The sequence below is a fragment of the Puma concolor genome, chromosome B3 (assembly GCF_028749965.1).
Source record: "Puma concolor isolate L17-30 chromosome B3, mPumCon1.1.hap2, whole genome shotgun sequence".
Classification (NCBI taxonomy): Eukaryota; Metazoa; Chordata; class Mammalia; order Carnivora; family Felidae; genus Puma; species Puma concolor.
Window position 1 is genome coordinate 95,838,338 of NC_141672.1, and position 19,486 is coordinate 95,857,823.

The 19,486-nt window shown below is 40.0% G+C and overlaps 2 protein-coding genes across 11 annotated transcripts in view; one reads left to right on the forward strand and one right to left on the reverse strand.

Annotated features, from left to right (window-relative positions):
• LOC147580219 (uncharacterized) overlaps positions 1-12,518 on the reverse strand; it is a 93,652-nt gene extending 81,134 nt beyond the window's left edge. Inside the window, exons 1-3 of one of the 8 annotated variants that reach the window (XR_015252639.1) lie at positions 12,398-12,518; positions 10,111-10,227; positions 4,532-4,607 (exon numbers count right to left, since the gene is read on the reverse strand). Coding sequence is in view for 6 of the 8 variants with exons in the window: in XM_086710674.1 (XP_086566800.1) it covers positions 4,532-4,607; positions 10,111-10,227; positions 11,535-11,615 (274 nt within the window). In the remaining 2 variants the exon portion in view is untranslated. Of the gene's footprint in view, positions 1-4,531; positions 4,608-10,110; positions 10,228-11,534; positions 11,725-12,397 lie in introns of those variants that run through there. The other 7 variants (XR_015252638.1, XM_086710674.1, XM_086710679.1 and 4 more) reach the window with 7 other exon arrangements.
• The window catches only part of AP4E1 (adaptor related protein complex 4 subunit epsilon 1), a 63,122-nt gene continuing 55,411 nt past the window's right edge, over positions 11,776-19,486 (forward strand). For 2 of the 3 annotated variants that reach the window (XM_086710671.1, XM_025919565.2), the window contains exons 1-3: positions 11,776-12,019; positions 15,112-15,183; positions 18,401-18,524. In XM_086710671.1, coding sequence (XP_086566797.1) covers positions 11,870-12,019; positions 15,112-15,183; positions 18,401-18,524 — 346 coding nt within the window. In that variant the 5' untranslated portion in view covers positions 11,776-11,869. Of the gene's footprint in view, positions 12,020-15,111; positions 15,184-18,399; positions 18,525-19,486 lie in introns of those variants that run through there. The other variant, XM_086710672.1, reaches the window with a different exon arrangement.

Below are 19,486 nucleotides of genomic sequence, written 5' to 3' on the forward strand. Positions count from 1 at the left end.
TGAATTATATATTTGTTAAGTCACTGTTGTCATATATTCTTTTAATTATTTAAACATGATTTCCTTGGGTTCTTTGAACATATTTATAATAACTGCTTTGAAATCTTTGCTAAATCCAACATGTAGGCCCACTCAGAGACAGTTTCTATTAACTCCTTTTTCCCCTGAATATAAGTCATCTTTCCTGCTTCTTTGAAACTTCATAATTTTGTTGTTGAAAGCCGGACATTTAATTTTTTTAAAGTTTTAATTTAAATTCCAGTTAGTTTGGGCGCCTGGGTGGCGCAGTCGGTTAAGCGTCCGACTTCAGCCAGGTCACGATCTCGCGGTCCGGGAGTTCGAGCCCCGCGTCGGGCTCTGGGCTGATGGCTCAGAGCCTGGAGCCTGTTTCCGATTCTGTGTCTCCCTCTCTCTCTGCCCCTTCCCCCGTTCATGCTCTGTCTCTCTCTGTCCCAAAAATAAATAAACGTTGAAAAAAAAAAGTTTAAATTCCAGTTAGTTAACATACAATATAATATTAGTTTCAGGTATACAATTTAGTGATTCAACACTTCTATACAACACCTGGTGCTCATCATAAGTGCACTCCTTAATACTCATCACCTATTTCAGCCATCCCCCCACTCACCTCCCCTGTGGTAGCCATCATTTTATTCTCTATAGTTAAGAGTCTGTTTCTTGGTTTGCCTCTCGCTCTTTTTTCTCTTTGCTCATTTGTTTTATTTCTTTTTTTTAACTTATTAAACAAATATTTTAAAATGTTTATTTACTTCTGAGAGCAAGAGCTAGTGAACATGAGCATGAGAGGGGCAGAGAGAGAAGGGGACAGAGGATCTGAAGCAGGCTCCAGGCTCCAAGCTGTCAGCACAGAGCCTGACACGGGGCTTGAATTCACAAACTGCCAGATCATGACTTGAGCCAAAGCTGGACACCTAACCAGTCACCCAGGTGCCCCTTGTTTGTTCTGTTTCTTAAATTCCCCCTATGATTGAAATCATATAGTATTTGTTGCTCTCTGACTGACTTATTTTGCTTGGCATAATACTAATACTCTTTAGCTCCATTCAGGTCATTGCAAATGGCAAGATTTCTTTCTTTTTATGGCTCAGTAATATTCCACTGTATATAAGTACCACATCTTCTTTATCTATTCATCAGTTGATGGACACTTGGGCTGTTTCCATATTTTGGCTATTGTAGATATGCTGCTATAAACATTGGGATGCATGTATCCCTTTGTATTAGTATTTTTGTATTCTTTGGGTAAATACCTAGTAGTGCAATTGCTGGATCATAGGGTGATTCTATTTGTAACTTTTGGAGGAACCTCCATACTGTTTTCCAGAGTGGCTGCACCAGTTTGCATTCCCACCAGCAGTGCAGGAGGGTTCCCCTTTCTTTACATCCTTGCCAACACCTGTTGTTTCTTGTGTTGCTGATTTTAGGCATTTTTTTTTAAGTTTATCTATTTATTTTTGAGAGAGAGAAAGAGACAGCACAAGTGAGGGAGAGTCAGAGAGAGAAGGAGACAAAGAATCTGAAGCAGGCCCCAGGTTCTGATCTGTCAGTCCAGAGCCAGACACGAGGCTCAAACCCATGAACTGTGAGATCTTGACCTGAGCTGAAGTCGGACATTTAACCAATGAGGCACTCAGGCACCCTGATTTTGGCCATTCTGACAGATGTTAGGTGATATCTCATTGTAGTTTTGGTTTGTATTTCCCTGTTGATGAGTGATGTTGAGCATCTTTTCATGTGTCTATTGGCCATCTGTATGTCTTATTTGGAAAAATGTTTATTCAGGTCTCCTGTCCATTTTTAAATTGGATTATTCATTTTTTGGGTATTGAGTTTTAGAAGTTCTTTATAGATTTCGGACACTAACCCTTTATCAGATATGTCGTTTGCAAATATCTTCTCCTGTTCCATAGGTTGCCTTTCAGTTTTATTGATGTTTTGTTTTCTTTGCTGTGCAGAAGGTTTTTATTTTGATGAGTAAGAAGTTGCTAGTAAGAAGTTGCTACTATTGATGTCAAAAATGTTGCTGCCTGTGTTCTCCTCTATGATTTTAATGGTTTCAGGTCTCATATTTAGGTATTTAATCCATTTTGAGCTTATTTTTGTGTATGATGTAAGAAAGTGATCCAGTTTCATTCTTTTGCATGTTGCTGTCCAGTTTTTCCCAACACCATTTGTTGAAGAGACTGTCTTTTTCCCATTGGATGTTCTTTTCCACTTTGTTGAAGATTAACTGACCATGTAGTTGTAGGTTCATTTCTGGGTTTTCTATTCGGTTCCATTGACCTATGTGCCTATTTTTGTGTCGGTACCCTACTGTTTTGATCACTACGGCTTTGTAATATAACTTGAAGTCGGGATTTGAGGCCTCCAGGAAAGCCGCACATATTAGATAAAATTCTGTAGCAAATCTGGTTTCTGATTTCTACCCCTAGTGATAGTCGTTGCTGTTTTTTTCTTTGTTTGTTTAGTGCCTTGTCTGGACTAAACCTATGGATGTCTCCCTCACCTTGTGTGCTCATGATATCTCTGGATTTTTAGGGGTCATCCTGGATCTGCACAGCTTGGTGGTCAGGCAAGGATTGATCAGAGGTTGTGCTCAAACCACAGAGTCAGTAAGACTTCCATTCCTTGCTATTCGATACGTGTGTGGTTTGGAGGGAACTTTCACATTTCAGGCAGTTTTCACATCTGCCTTTTACTTTCCAACAGGCCTTGTGTCTACTTTGTGCGTACACGCAGCCTTGGGTTGGCCAGTGATGGATGGAGAGCCACTATCTAGGACTGTTGATTTCCTGGTCTCTTTTTTAAATTATTGGCTAGTCTTTGATCCATTGCTTACCCTAGTCAGAACTGTAGCCTCAGGCTGGCAGATGCCACTGGATTTTTCACATTTGTCTCCAAATTAAATGAGTTCCCTCCAGCAAGGAAGGTGTAAGTTTTCATGACTTGCTCCACCCGGATAGATCACAGTACCAATCAAACTTACTGGGCAGAGGGGCCTGGAGGAGTAGCCTCAGGGAAAAACAACCTAGAACCCTCCATTCTTATTTGATGTGTGGTACTTTTTAATGAATTGATACTTTTCAATTTGTTGTGTGCTTCTGAGTGATTTCTAAAACACTGGAATGGATATTTTTGATAATTTTTCTGTATACTTGTTTTCCATAGAGAGGATTTGCTTATCTCCTTTCTTCATCATGTGAGAAGTCCTGCCCTGAAATCCATTTTTATGTTACATAAAATTGTGTTTATCAAGCAGTTATCTATAAGATGCTAGATTGTTGTTCGCTAACAAATCTGTTTCATATTTTACAAATGTTTGGGAAATGTTGAGTTAAATAAAATTAAATAGGATTCTTTATTATAGGACTTCACAGGGTCATGAATATGCCAAGATACCTTGCACATCTCTAAGAGCAGGGCTGTGGAGTAGAGTACAAGTATGCAGCATTTTCCAATTAATTTAGCCACAGAATATCTTTTACAATGAGTGTCTACTAATAAGTTAAGAAACAATGGTAAATTCTGGGACAAATGAACTGTTTAGACTTTAAGAGATGGTCATCAATGGGTACTTCTTTATATTCCCACAGATCATTGTCAGTAGTGGGGAACAAATAACCAGATGTTCTCCCAGCACCCTTTTTTCTTAATAAATCTTTCTCTGGTCCTGCTTTAATCCCTGACACTTTAAGCTCCCATTAGTTCAATCTCTGAGGCAAACCCACTTATTTTATTTAATTTTTAAAAAAAATTTTTATGTTTATTGTTTTATGTTGAAAGAGAGAGACAGACAGCAAGCAGGGGAAGGGCAGAGAGAAAGGGGGGAGAGAGATAATTCCAAGCAGGCTCTGCACTGCTAGCATAGAGCCCTATGTGGAACTCAAGCCCACGAACAGTGAGATCATGACCTGAGCCGAAACCAACAGTTGGATGCCTAACCAACTGAGCTACTCAGGCAGCCCCAAACCCGCTTAATTTACCCTGACAGAGAAGGTTCAGTTGGGACCTGAATGGACCTCTGAGTTCCTAGTTCCTTGCTTCCTTCCTAAAATGGTTTTAATTTTCCTTATAAAATTAATGTTATCATTTTTAAAAATTCAGTAACTAGCACAAAGTATAAAGAAAAGCATACAGAGTAATCATAATTTGACCATCCTAGGCAATCACCTTTAACATTTAGGTATTTATGTGTCCAGATATTTTTCTATGCTTACCCTTCCCTCCCACACACTCTTCATTTATGAAATGTAAAATGAGGGGCGCCTGGGTGGCGCAGTCGGTTAAGCGTCCGACTTCAGCCAGGTCACGATCTCGCGCGCCGTGAGTTCGAGCCCCGCGTCAGGCTCTGGGCTGATGGCTCGGAGCCTGGAGCCTGTTTCCGATTCTGTGTCTCCCTCTCTCTCTGCCCCTCCCCCGTTCATGCTCTGTCTCTCTCTGTCCCAAAAATAAATAAAAAACGTTGAAAAAAAAATTTAAAAAAAAAAAGAAATGTAAAATGAGTGCTTACTAAGTGTCAGGCATTGTGCCAGGTGCTGGGCAAATGGCGGTGAACACTTGATCCTTGGTCTCAAGAAGCATTCAGTCTAGTGAGAGAGAAAGACATTAAGTAAATCTGGTAAATAATTTCATATTTACAAATTGTGATAAATGTGAGATTGATATGTATTTTGACAAAGACAGACTCAAGCCACATACACATGTTTTATAACCTGTTTTCTTCACTCATATCAATCTTTCCATGACAACAAATACAGATTCTGTGCTAGAATCAAGAATAAGTAAAACATGCTCCTATTCCTGAGGGTTTGGTTCTAACAGAGGAGAGAGACATATAAATAGATCATTTCAATTCAATTTTAGTAGAGGTTGTATAAACATGGAGCAGGGAAGGCTTCATGGAGAAGGTGACTGCATGAGTTCTGTTTTAAAGGAAAAATAGAAATTTTCTAGTTAAGAGCAGAAGGATATTCCAGGTAGTCAGCATTGTGCAAAAACAAAGGGGTTAAAAGTGTGGCATATTCAGGGAACTGTTGGCTGCTTGATATCGCTAAAACAAAAAACACTAACCTAAGCCTAGTAGGAGAAAAGGCTAGAGAGGTGGGCAATGAGAAAGCTATCAAGGCCTACATCCCCCTGGTAAGGAGTTTCCATCAGACTAGTCTGAACTGAGAAAAACATGATCAGATTTCTGAGATAGAAAGCTCTAAAAGGTTGGCTGAAAGGAGAAGAAATCGGTGATAGTGGGTGATTAATTAGAAGAGTTTTATAATAATCCAGGACAGAAATGGTGGCAGGGGAAATGAAGCAAATGGGGGTGAATTAACCATGTTATTAGGGGTAAATGGAGGCAATTTAGCTAGAGTGGGAAATCAGAATTATTGGGAGAGCTGACAAGGGCTTTTCAGGAAAAACAATGCCAAATGTTAAACTCAAGAGCAAAGGGATGAAGAAAGCTAAATGGAGTTTAGAAGTTGGGGTTGGGAATAGGATACATGCCTGGGAACCTAGGGGAGAGTCTCGTACAGGTGAGATCCTTGGAGGCAAGGATATTTGTGTGTCCTTGTAACTCCCCTTTCACGTGGTTCCCAGGCTCATTCCCAGGACAGCATGACAACCTTGCAGTAAGTGAGCATGAATAACTGTTGTTTGTCTTGAATAGTGCCATCAAATGAAGGCAGAAATTTTTGGGAAAATGTTACCCGAAAGAATGATTCCCTAGAGATACATCTTGAGAAGAAGTGGGTTGAATTCTCTGTGGGTATGGGGTGGAATCTAAGGCTTTTAAAGTGAAAGCTAATATTTATATATCAAATATTTCTGAAGAAATAGATGGTAACAGTTGTTTCTAGGGAAGGGAAGGGGGCAGCTGGGGAATGGGAGGGGCAAAAGATTTTGCTCAGCATAACGTTTTGTACATTTTGAGTTTTGAATGGAGGGAATTTAATATCTATTCAAAATAAAAGTTTTTTAAATTTTTTTTTAACGTTTATTTATTTTTGAGACAGAGAGAGAGAGAGGCATGAACGCGGGGGGGGGGTGGCAGAGAGAGAGGGAGACACAGAATCGGAAGCAGGCTCCAGGCTCCGAGCCGTCAGCCCAGAGCCCGACGTGGGGCTCAAACTCACGGACCGCGAGATCGTGACCTGAGTCGAAGTCGGACGCTTAACCGACTGAGCTACCCAGGCGCCCCCTTTTTTTTTTTTTTAATTTTTTTTTTCAAAATAAAAGTTTTAAAAAAGGAAGCTGAAGAAATGCAGAAGAAAAATTTTTGTTACCCCTTCAAAAAACAAAAAACCACCACATTTATTACTCTTTCACACATCTCCATATATTTCCAGGTGAGATAGTCCTGCTTGGAAAGTTTGTGGTGGGGCTGCTGATATTCTTGTGAGGCATAAGCTAGTTTGCCCCACTGCAGTCTTAGGACCACTGTACCTCCTTAAAATGTACTGAGTCACCTCTCGGCCCTATTTTCAGCTCAATGACAGCCACCTTCCTCCCTGACTAAAAGGAGAGACAGAGGAAATCCAGTTCTAGAGGGTTTAATTTAACAGGTTCGGTCCCTGTCATTCTGAGTGAAATTACCTGGGACAGAGGTAGAGATAGGAAAAGGAGAAAGAGCCCATATTTACAGAAAAAATGGACAGTCTAAAATTACATGTTTAAAAGAGAACATCCATACCCCTTTCATTTCATGGCAGGACTTGGAGCCAGGGTCTCAGAGTAGGAAGCCACAGGCGACCTCTTCACTGTGAATGCCATGAAAGTATGGGCAACATGCTCCAAGCTCAAAGTCCGTATTTAGGGCTGCAATTTCAGTTCTACCTCTAGGGTTGTGTGACTTTGGCCAAGTGGCTTCCACAGCCTAAGTATCAGTATCCTTTTCTGTAATATTAGGTGATTGGATGTGTGGATGGCATCCAAAGTTTCTTCCAATTCCCACATCATATAATTCTAAATCTTAAGTCCTGCTATATACTTCTACAGCTTTTCCTAACAGGAATTTCACTTCCAGGCTTTTGATGTTCGTTTCTCACCTCTGTTGTAAATTTTTAGCTTTTCAAGGTGGAACCTAGAGAAGGAATGGTAGGAATTGGTGGGGATTCAATGATCTTTGTGCCTGGGTCACACACTGGGTAGAAAGCTCTGGAAGTTGCTCCAGCAACTTTTCCTTCAGAATCCGGTCAGGAGATAATTTTGCCTTTTTATCAAATTTTTCTCTTTTCTAAGGATTCTTCTGTCTTCTTCTCTTACAACCATTCATCCTACCCCTAAACTCTTTTGCTGTTCATTGGCCTACACTCCTATATCAATTGATGTGACTGAATAATAAATATAATAATTACTTCAGAATAATTGAGTACCTACCGTGTACTAGGGAGTTTTCAAAACTTTTTATCTTAGGACCTCTTAACATGCTTGAAAGTTGTCAAGGACCTCCAAAAGCTTTTGTTTATATGGGTTATATCTATAGATATTTACTAAATTAAAAGGTAAAACAAAATTTTAAGCTATTAGTTTTAGCAAAAAATGGACCCATTATATGTTAAAAACATTTTTTAAGAATGACAAACATCTATATATTCAAAACAACAACAACAACAAAAATTAGTGACAGGAGTGGCACTGTTTCACAATTTTGCAAATCTCTTTACTGTCAGGCTTAACATAAAACAGCTGGATTCTCATGCCGGGTTCTTTATTTAATCTGCTGTTTCAGGGTTTGTATTCATTTCCTGGGGCTGTTCTAATAAATTACCACAAATACAGCTGCTCAAAACAACAGAAATGTAATTCTTTTACAGTTCTGGAGCCAGAAGTTCAACATCAGTTTCACTGGACCGAAATCAAGGTGTGGGCAGGGAAGTGCTCCCTCTGGAGGCTCTAGAGGAAAATTCTCTCCTTGCCTCTGGCAGATGCTGGTGGTTGCTAGCATTCCTTAATTTAAGGCTGCTTCTTTCCAATCTCTTCCCCTCTCTTTGCTTCAACTGCTCTTTTGTACGTGCTGGAATTATAATCTCCCTGTGCTTCTCTCTGATAAGACATTTGTGAAGGCATTTAGGCCTCACTGGGATAATCCAGGGTAATCTCTTTATCTCAAGATCTTTAACCTAATCATGCCTGCACACGTTTCACTATATAACATTTACCAGTTCTGAGGATTAGGATGTGGATGTATTCTTGGGAGCGACTGTCAGCCTGCAACAGGTTGTTATTTTGTTTGATGTTTATGAAGAAAATCTGGTCTCACACAAATATGTGGCTTGGGGAAAAAAGAGTATTAAATTTGTTTTTTAATTTTAATTTTATTTTAGACAGAGTACATGAGAGGGGGAGAGAAACAAAAGGGGGGGAGAGAGGGGGGAAGAGAGAGAGAGAGAGAGAGAGGCTCTCAAGTAGGCTCCACGCTCAGTGCGGAGCCCAACACAGGGCTTGATCCTACAACTCTGTCATTGTGACCTGAGCCGAAATCAAGAGCCAGATGCTCACCCGACTGAGCCACCCAGGTGCCCCAAAAGAGAGTTTTTAAATAGCCTTTTCAAATAATTGTGGATATTATTCTTTAGCACAACACTAAAACTCAACAAGAAGTAGTTTCTTAAAGGTTTGTTACAATTGTGGAATTTGAAAATGTTATCAGTGAACTTTTCTCACTGGGCTACATTAAAATCATTGGGATATATGCACTTTAAATAGATTCATAATTTTATAACATCATGCATTGATCATTTGGAAGATATTGGTTAAGTTAAACAGATCTTCCAAATCTTAACACATTTAATTATACATGATCAAAAAATAACATTCATTAATATCACCACCAATCTTATCAGAGCAGTTCTTGCATATTGGGAAATTAACAAACTCCTGGTACAGAAATACAGTTTTCAAAATTCTAATTTTCAGGTGAAAGCTTGAATTTTATCAGTGGCAACAAATTCCGTTATTTTCTTTGAACTTACAGACTTGCTGTTCATTTGCAAGATAACCATTGTTTGTCAGTACGTGAGGAAAAGTGGCTGGTTCAGCTTTCAAGTCAAATAAGTGTGCAAGTGCTTTTCCTTGAGAAACTGTGGCTGTGCATCAGAACTGTTTTATGTGCACTTCTAATTTTGTCACACACAATACACACACACACACACACACACACACACACATATATATTTTAGAGAGATAGAGAGAGGATGCAAGTGAGTGAGGGGCAGAGAGGGAAGGAGAGAGAGAATTGGGACTCACCCGAGGCTCCTGTTTTTACCCAAAGCGGGGCTGGAGCTCACGAGAAGTGGGGCATGAGCTCACCCAAATGTCACATACAATATTTAAAAGAAATGTACTAAAAGGTCGAGCTTTAATAAAATTAAGAACTCTTACTGCTTCATTAAAGATAGTCTGAGGTAAACTGGCTGCCCCTCGTCCCCCATTGTGAGCATGTGGTGGTGAAGAGGACAGTTTGGAGCCTCTGCCTTGATTTGCACCAAGGCGCCAGCAGTTTTGCCCAGTACTATTTTTATACTATTAGTGCAAATATCAGCACAGTTGTTCCAGGATAAACTATGAGATTTTAAAAATGAGTCAATGCTCTATTTTAGCACCACTTCTGTTTGCTGCTAAGCATTCATATAAAAGATCTTCAAGTGTTAGTTGGTGCTGACACTGGATATATACACGCAAAGCAACAAGTCTAGCTACATCTATAATTCTGTAATTTTTGCCCATCTGAAAGGCACTACAGTTCTGCAGATGAGATGTTACCTCAGTCTTGATGTTTGCAGCTCAAGTTCTAATTTGGTGAGCTACTGCATTTTTGGAAAGTAGCTTGGCCATGATTTCTTTGACTGATTTTTCACCTAGCAGGCACTTCCTCAGTAATGTACAGGCTTTCTTAGTTTCTCAGTTACTACGTGCACCTTTTCAGCCAATGCAATACAATAATTTAACCTGTAAGATGCGTCAGGGGGTTTTTCATTTCTGGTTTGAAAAGTGGTAACAAAACCCCTTGGCTTTTAAAGAGCCTACCATGTTTGAAATATTCAATTTTGCCTTTTCTTTTCTTATTTACAGTTTCACCCAGATTCTTCCCTTTACCTGAGTCAGAGAATGCTTTGATATTGATGTCAGTATCATCTTTTTCAGCATCTTTAGATGTGGGAAGGTTGAAAAAGCAAGTCTTCTAATCTCCCTTTTGTAAGCCAATGAGAGAACCTAAAGTAAAAAAAGGGTATAAACAAAATTTTAATTTAGAATATTAAATTCTCAAAGAATAAGTTTTAAATAAAATTTAAACATTTATTTTTCAATAAATTAAAAACTATTGCAAAAAAAGTCTCCAAAATGAACTTTTTTTTTTTTTTTTTTTTTGAGATAGAGAGCAGGGAAGAGGGGCAGAGGGAGAGAATCTTAATTAGGCGCCCCACTCAGAGCAGAGCCTGACATGGGGTTTCAACCCACTACCCTGGGATCATGACCTGAGCCAAAAATCAAGAGTCTGGTGCTCAACCAACTGAGCCACCCAGACTCCCTGACAAAATAAACTTTTTTTCTTGTGTTTCCACATAGGTACAAGGACAATTTAGGGTTTTCAAAAAGCCATTTATAGGACGATTGATGAGGTTACAGAAATTAAGTATAAAGGACGATAGCTTGTAAGAACACACTAGATGCACTAAGGACAAACTGAGTTAATCTCAAAACGCACATATTTATACCCTACACCTTAGAAGATTCTAGAAAACAGAGGAGTACTCAAGCACACATTTCACCAGTCAACAGAGCTTTTAAGTCAACTATCCTCTTGAAAACTTCTCTGTATACTCCCTAGAGGACGAGAGCTAAAACAGCAAACAACTTTTAAATAATATTAGGCATACAGTTTGACTTCGTGGATCTCTTGGAAGGCGGTCAGAGACCCTCAGAAGACACCAGAGCACATTTTGAGAACCACCGTACTAGATTGTGCTCTAGGTAGAAACTGGGGTAACGTCAATAGCTAAAATTCCCGCTCCACGCGGAGATATTTATGTAGTAAGAACCGTGATGAGTTGTCAAATGAAAATGAACGGAAGGTTGTGACAGGGTAGGGCAGGAACACTCATCCTTGTCTGTCCGGCCAGGGGAGGCCGCTCCAGGAGAGAGACCTTCCAGCTGGCACTGCGGAGTCGGACTCGGTCGGAGGCGGGGGTGGCCGCGCGACCACCTGCCCTCCCCGGCTGTCTTCCCACATCCGCGGTGAAGAGGGGTGAAAGGGAAGCGGCAGTGACCGCGAGACCCCGGCGCCGCGGGCGCCCACCCCGGCGGAAGGAATGCGCAGGACAGTGGCTTGTCATTCGACACCACCAGCACTGTCAGGGCCGGGGCCCGCGCCGTCCCGGCGATCCGGCTTCGGTGCAGGGAGGTGGGCCTACTGCCCGCGGTCCCGCAGAGGGGGAGCGCAGGCCGAATGGGGGAAAGGAATGTGCACCTCCCGACGCGGTCTCGCGCGGCGGGGAGGCAGCTAAAGGGAAAAGGGAGACCTTGCAGGATGAATTGTGAGGGGGACCAGCCCCAGCGGCTACCTCAAGAGGACCCCGGGGTTGCCATCGAAACCGGACCATCCGGTCCTTCAATTCCTCCCCAGGACTTCACCCTCCTCGCGCAAGTTGGGAGAGCCGCTTCTCCCAGCGGACTGTCGCGCCCTCCGGCGGCCTCAGTCGGGAACGACACTGTACTTGTCCATTCTGGACGCGAATAAAGATTTCTTTTTCAAACAAACAGGAAGTGTCTACGGAGGCCGGGCCGGAGGCTGGGCAGGGGCCGGGCATGAAGCCGGGCGGCAACCAGATCGCGGCTGGTGGCGGCGGCGGCGGCGATGAGCGACATAGTGGAGAAGACGCTGACGGCGCTGCCGGGACTCTTCTTGCAGAACCAGTCGGTTGGCGGGCCAGCGGGAGTCAAGGCGTCCTTCTCCTCGCGGCTGGGCAACCTCGTCCGCGGCATCACCGCGCTAACCTCCAAGCACGTACGTACTTGCCGGGCCGGGAGGTCAGGGGAGCCCGGGGAGGCCCCGGCACTGGGAGGCCCTAGTCGGGCGGGAGCCCTCAGGGCTGGCCCTCCGGCGGGGCTTATGGACTGCTTGTGTCAGTCCGTCCCTGCGTCTGTCTAGAAGCGTGATTTTCCTTCCGGGACTGACAGCGGGGAGGCCGAGTTTCCACAGTGGATCCTCACACTGAGTCATTATTACCTGGAGCAGATCTCTTTAATCTTTGAGACTCCATGTGTTTCCCGAACGTTGAAGTGGAAAAGTACCAATACGTATTTCATAGGTTGTTTCGAGAATTAAATGAGACATCAAGCGAGTGAAAATACCAAGAACGATGGAAGTGTCAACATTATTTACCTTCTACAAAGTTTCTTTACAGGTTCTTTCCTCCAGTTATTTCAACTGCTGGACGTCACACTCGGGAACAGCCGCTGCCATCTGAACCGGTCGTTGAATATTTTTGGGGAGCTTGAGGTTCTTAGATTAGACCTACGGTGTGGGCAGAGAAAAAGCATAATTCTCTCTCAGTGTCAAATTTATTGTCTCAGCCTCAGTTGGGCTTTGAAAATGAGCAGTTATAATAGAAGGTATTAAGTTTCCACAGACTTTTGGTAGTCGAACGGATTGTGTTAGATACGGATTGCAAGTTTCAAGGAATTTATATATTTAAAAAAGATTGTGTGTTATGCCGTAATTTGTTCAAAAGATATTTGTGGGAGAGGTTATGTGTTAGACATTGAGGTAAAAGAGTAAAACAGATTTTCTTTTCCCCAAGGAATTGATCATTCATTTGGGGCTTAAGATAAATAGAAATAAGGGGTGCCTGGGTGGCTCAGTTGGTTAAGCATCAGACAGCCTGGAGCCTGCTTGGGGTTCTCTCTCTCCCTCTCTCTGCCCCTCCCTCACCCTTGCGCACGCTTGTGTGCTTGCGCATACATGCTCTCTCTCAAAATAAATTTAAAAAATTAAAAAAAAGACAAGTATAAGCAATATACAATGACGTATAAGTGCTGGGGGAGAGGAAATGGCGAAGACAGAAAGATTTTCTTCAAAGCGCTCAGAGGATTTAAAACATTCTGTTTATTTATTTTTTTTTTTGTATTTTTTTTTCCAACATTTATTTATTTTTCGGACAGAGAGAGACAGAGCATGAACGGGGGAGGAGGGGCAGAGAGAGAGGGAGACACAGAAACGGAAACAGGCTCCAGGCTCTGAGCCATCAGCCCAGAGCCTGACGCGGGGCTCGAACTCACGGACTGCGAGATCGTGACCTGGCTGAAGTCGGACGCTCAACCGACTGCGCCACCCAGGCGCCCCTAAAACATTCTGTTTAAACCGAACTAGATGACACTCTACTGGATGCTGTATTTCTGCTTCACATTCAGAAATCATTATTTATGGACTTATTATTGTTTTAACATTTTGTCTTTTACTAATTTCTGTGAGATAATAAGTGAAATCTAAAAAAATATTTTTGGTCTTTTAAAAAATATTTTATTTTCTAAAGTTTATTTATTTATTTATTTTGAAAGAAAGAGAGCACACGGGTGGGAGAGGGGAGAGAGAAAGAGGGAGAAAGAGAATCCCAAGCAGGCTCTGTGCTTTGCACGGAGCCTGACGTGGGGCTCGATTTCATGAACTAACTGAGATCATGACCTGAGGCAAAATCAAGAGTTGGACGGTTAACCAGCTGAGCCACCCAAGCACCCCTATTTTAGGTCTTAAATTGCAGTTTGAAACTGTTCATAAGCACTAAGGGCAAACTGAGTTAATCTCAAACTTAAGTTAATCTCTTTTTTTTTTTTTTAATTTTTTTTTTCAACATTTATTTATTTTTGGGACAGAGAGAGACAGAGCATGAACGGGGGAGGGGCAGAGAGAGACGGAGACACAGAATCGGAAGCAGGCTCCAGGCTCTGAGCCATCAGCCCAGAGCCCGACGTGGGGCTCGAACTCACGGACCGCGAGATCGTGACCTGGCTGAAGTCGGACGCTTAACCGACTGTGCCACCCAGGCGCCCCTTAAGTTAATCTCTTAATGTGGCAGTACTTCACTAGTAGTTCTTGATTAACCATCTAATGGATATCTACTAATTCATTGTGTGATTTAAAGATAGTGGCATATTAGCCAAAAATGGGGCTGATACTCAAGTGTGCTAAGGAGATGAAATACAGTGCAGACAGTAGAAATGATCACATTGGTGCATTTATTGTGTGTGAGAGAGATAGGAAGTGAGGGAAAGGATGTGAGGAATAAGGAGAAAAGAATAGGGAAGGATATTTTAGGGGAAAAAGACCAATTTCTGTTTCTGCCTTCTTACCCTATTTCTCGATTCTATGAAGACTTTTATTTATTTACTAAGAGTATTTATTTATTTATTTATTTATTTATTTATTTATTTTAAGCATATAATTTTTTCTTATTTTAGACAGAGAGTGAGTGAGCAGGGGAAAGGGGTAGAGGGAGAGAGAGAGAATCTTAAGCAGGCTCCAAGCTCAGCATGGAGCCTGACCTGGGGCTTGATCCCATGACCCTGAGACCATGACCTGAGCTGAAATCAAGAGTTGGACACTCAACTGACTGAGTCACCCAGGTGCCCCAAGATTTTTAATTTTTAAGTTATCTCTACACTCAGCGTGGGGCTCGAACTCAGAACTCCAAGATCAAGAGTCGCATGCTCCACTGACTGAGCCACCCAGGCACCCCAAGACTTTTTACTTTTAAAGGGAAGGCGTGAGAACCTTATCCTGGGCCAGTACATGAAAATTTTCTTTTATTCTTTCTCTCTAACTTTAATTAAAACCAAACCAAAACAAACTTTTTTTGCTAAACTGTCCTTAAGGAGACAGTAATTAAGTGAAGGAAAGAGAGATAGTGGATTATTCTTTCTAGGAATGATTCCAAGGTTTGGAGAAATGCCTGTAGGCAAATTTTAAGCACATGTAATTGTACTTTAACATAATGTTTATTTTTTATTGCAAGTATTATAAATTATATTTTTCCTTTAAAAAATATTGTTACAGTTTAAAAAGCCAGTTATTCATGTATTTAAATACTTTCACTTTTTCAGGAGGAAGAGAAACTAATCCAGCAGGAACTGAGTAATCTGAAAGCAACTGTTTCTGCTCCTACTACAACACTGGTAAGTTTGCATAGTCGGTACCAGCACATTTTATATTTGAAACCTGGTCCACTGTGGACACTATCGTGGCATCTCATTGGTAAGTTGCTAAAATGTAATTTATCATAGTCACAATTGGTTATGGGATGGTAGCAAGTCAGACATTAGCTTGAACTTTTTATTATTGACTGTCTGCACCTGAGTAAGACTTGCTTGACGGATGCCAGTTCAATGCCAACATGATGGTAATTACATAAATGTGGCGATACTCATGGATCCCCGTGCTGATCTTAATGTGTTAATATTGTACACTGAGAAAAGGTTACCATATATCATTTAAAGTAATATTTTCAGTCCTTAGTTGGTATATTATAGATCTCTCATTTTACTGTTATACATCTTGGAATATAGGTGAACAAAGTAGAAAAATGGCTTTCTTGCTATGAAACAGTATATTGCATGACAGCTAAATCAGATTCCAGTCTTTTTTAAAACTTCAGTTCCATATGCTTTGATTTTTCAAACAGCATTCATTCAGCAGCTAGTAATGAGTAGCCCCTATATTCAGGTCTCTGTCCCTACATAGTTAGATTAAGACCTAATAGGTTTCGTTTTGTTTTTTTTTTCTTTTAACTTTCATGCGGTTTCATATAATGAGATTTTTTCCAGGTAACATTATTCAGCAAATATTTAGTGAGTGCTTTCTGTGTGTAAGTCACTGTGGGAGTACCCTTCTCTTCTAATAAAAATATTGGGGTGATATTTTTCATGAACACATGATCACGTACATGAATAACACTTTAAAGTGTAAGAGAATGTATGTATTTCCTTTTATGATCATGGTAATATGTGGACAAATGAAACTCAAAGCACATTAATTTGATGTATTTATGTGTGTAAATGTATACATGTGGGTGTATAGATCTTTATGTGTATATATGTAAGAAGTCATTGTGATTTTTATTCGTGATACTTGATAGAAATGTTAAGCAGGGGGGCGCCTGGGTGGCGCAGTCGGTTGTGTCTGACTTCAGCCAGGTCACGATCTCGTGGTCCGGGAGTTCGAGCCCCGCGTCGGGCTCTGGGCTGATGGCTCAGAGCCTGGAGCCTGTTTCCGATTCTGTGTCTCCCTCTCTCTCTCTGCCCCTCCCCCGTTCATGCTCTGTCTCTCTCTGTCCCCCCCCAAAAAAAAAAAAAAAAAAAAAGAAACGTTAAGCAGGAACGGTTTCTCTCCTTTTACTTTGTTTGATTTCCATTTTCTGTAATTGGCACACCTGGTATGCACAGAAATAAGATAAATAGGTAGAAGTTAGGGAGCCAAACTTTTGAAGGAAGATTTTATAGTAATTATGGCCGTCCAGCTCTGGGCATGTTTTGTAGTCTGTCCCTGAGATGCTCTGTGTAGAGAAATTGTAAAAAAAAAAAATAAATAAATAAATAATTCTGTATTGAGGAATGGATTTTCTTCTCCAAAACTAAGAGAATAATAAGGTATGCAATACAATTTTAATTAAATAGAGCTCATGATGACCTTTGAAAGACTGAAATAAAATGTTACAAAACCAGGGATGATACTTAATGGATTAGATGAACACTTTCGCTCCTAATTGATGTGGAAGCCTTTGAAAGGAACTTACAGTATCTTTTAAGTTTATTTTTTCAGTGTTTAGTAGTCTTAATACACTAATAAATTTGACTTTTATTACTTAAACACAAGTGACCTGAATTAAATCTTATTCTCCAAGGATTTTCCCATGGTTTCTTTTAAAACTCTTCATTAGGGGCGCCTGGGTGGCTCAGGACTTCGGCTCAAGTCATGATCTCACGGTCCGTGAGTTCGAGCCCCGCGTCGGGCTCTGTGCTGACAGCTCAGAGCCTGGAACCTGTTTCAGATTCTGTGTCTCCCTCTCTCTGACCCTCCCCCGTTCATGCTCTGTTTCTCTCTGTCTCAAAAATAAATAAACGTTAAAAAAAAAAATTAAAAAAAAAAACAAAAAAACCCTAAAACTCTTCATTAAAAATAAAATAAAATAAAGTAAAATAAAATAAATAAAGCTCTTCATATTTAAATATATAAATACGATATTCATATATAAAATATGAATGAAATACTGAATACTAATGTCCTTACCTTAAAATATGTTACTGTTTTCTAAGTATTTTGTGATTTAATAACCTTGTAATATACCAACCCTAATAAGATAAATGGGTATTTACCTAATAAGATTTTTAGGTATTAAAATAGTCTGTGAGCTTATTTTGAAACACATTTTATTTCTATTTTTTATTTATGATTAAAATTTGCTAGAAATATTGAGAATGCAAAAATTATTATATTATAAAACAGGTTTTTAGCTTGTGTTGTAAATATTGAAAGACCCAGTTAAAAAATTAAATAATTAGAAATGCTATACCATTAATGATATCATACCCTTCAGTTCCTAGTTGAGAATTGTTTAGAAAGAATGCCTTTACGGGCGCCTGGGTGACTCAGTCGGTTGAGCGGCTGACTTCAGCTCGGGTCATGATCTCATGGTCCATGGGTTCGAGCCCCACATCGGACTCTGCTGACAGCTGGGAGTCTGGAGCCTGCTTCGGATTCTGTGTCTCCCTCTCTGTCTGTGCTTACCCCGCTTGCTCTCTCTCTCTCTCTCTCCCTCTCTCAAAAAGTAAACAAACATTAAAAAAAGAAGAAGAAAACAATGCCTATAAAACAAACTGTTGCATATTATGTACAGCAAAATAATTCTGAAAAAGTTCAGGTGCAATTTGGTTTTCAAATATGAAAATTATTTTCTTTACAAATTATTACCAACTTATGGGAATTTTATGGATGTCTTCATTTGACAAAGTGTATTAAAATGATGTGCTCTGTTCTAGAAGCCAAGTCATATTACTATGGGTGAAATTTTGTCTGAGGACCAGGTGTCTCCCATTATAACTAAATTTTTCACAGGTACACCTAGAATTAGAAATAGATACAGTTGATTTATTGTTTGATGTTGCCACTAACAAAATGTTGAAATAATTTTACTAAAATCAGTACTGTTGGTAAGCTAAGTTTTGGAGCAACTTTTACTTATAAAGTTTGACTTCAGGTTATTAATTTATTATATATGTGTATGTTATTTCTTCAGTGCTAGGATTAAAGGATTCCTCTGTGAAATGATTGCAACATAATGAAAAAAAACCAAAACATTCTATTTGTTTATGCGGTTACTGGATATTTGCTTTTCAGAGAATGATGAAGGAGTGTATGGTGAGACTTATATATTGTGAAATGCTTGGATATGATGCTTCCTTTGGCTACATACATGCGATCAAGTTGGCACAACAAGGAAACCTTTTAGAAAAAAGAGTAGGTATGTATGTGTTTAAGATTTTAATACTAAATGTTCTTAAAGTTCCAGCTACTGTGTAAAATGAGTAATGGCAGGTATATAGTGTGTTTTTAGAACATTGCCTTGTAATTTCCAAAACTTTAAAAGGGAACACTTCAAAAACTTAAAGCCTGTAAGTGAAATCAGTCTTACTGCTTCTATCCTGTTTTTGTGATAGATGAGCATCTATACTTGTCAAATTCATTAAACTGTACACTTAAAATGGGCGAATTTTCTTCTGTGTAAATTATACCTCCACAAAGCTGATTTTAAAGTCTAACATCATCAGTTTAATGATCAGAAATGTTTCTTTATAGAATAAAAACTGAAATTGACTTGAATAATTTAAAATATCCTGTTCTCAGTTTCACAAATGTTAGCTGTGAGGATTAGAGGTATCTTTTAAAAATGTTTGTCTCCTTAATCAACCTTTAGGGCTCTTAGGAAATATCCTTTAAATCCTTTATTCATGTAGGTTCAGCTGTGTATCAAAATTCAAGAAGGAAGCACTTCAGAGTCATATAGGAGTATAACATGTTCTGTATTCAAAGGAGTTGATGGTGTCATGTTGTCAAGGACCAGCATTCTTCACAAATATCTGTGCTATCAGATAATGGGATAGGAAAGGGAGATAGTTTGCTAAAGATTCTGAGACTGGCTGTACCCATTATTCTACTTACTGAAACTCACTTCACTCTTCTAGATTTATTGTATTCTTCCCTCCAAGGGAATGTCCTCTGTTGTGTCTCCCTTCTCATATTCCAAATCAAGTTTTAACTCTTCTTTTATCACTCTGGTGGCTTTTACCATCATCTTTGGGTGGTATCTTTTCATATATTAATGTCTTAGCTCTTGAACTAATTCTAAGATCCCCAAAGGCAGGGAAATTTTGAAAACAATAGTCAATATTAGGTGGTTGGTGCTGTAATTTTGTACGACTGTTG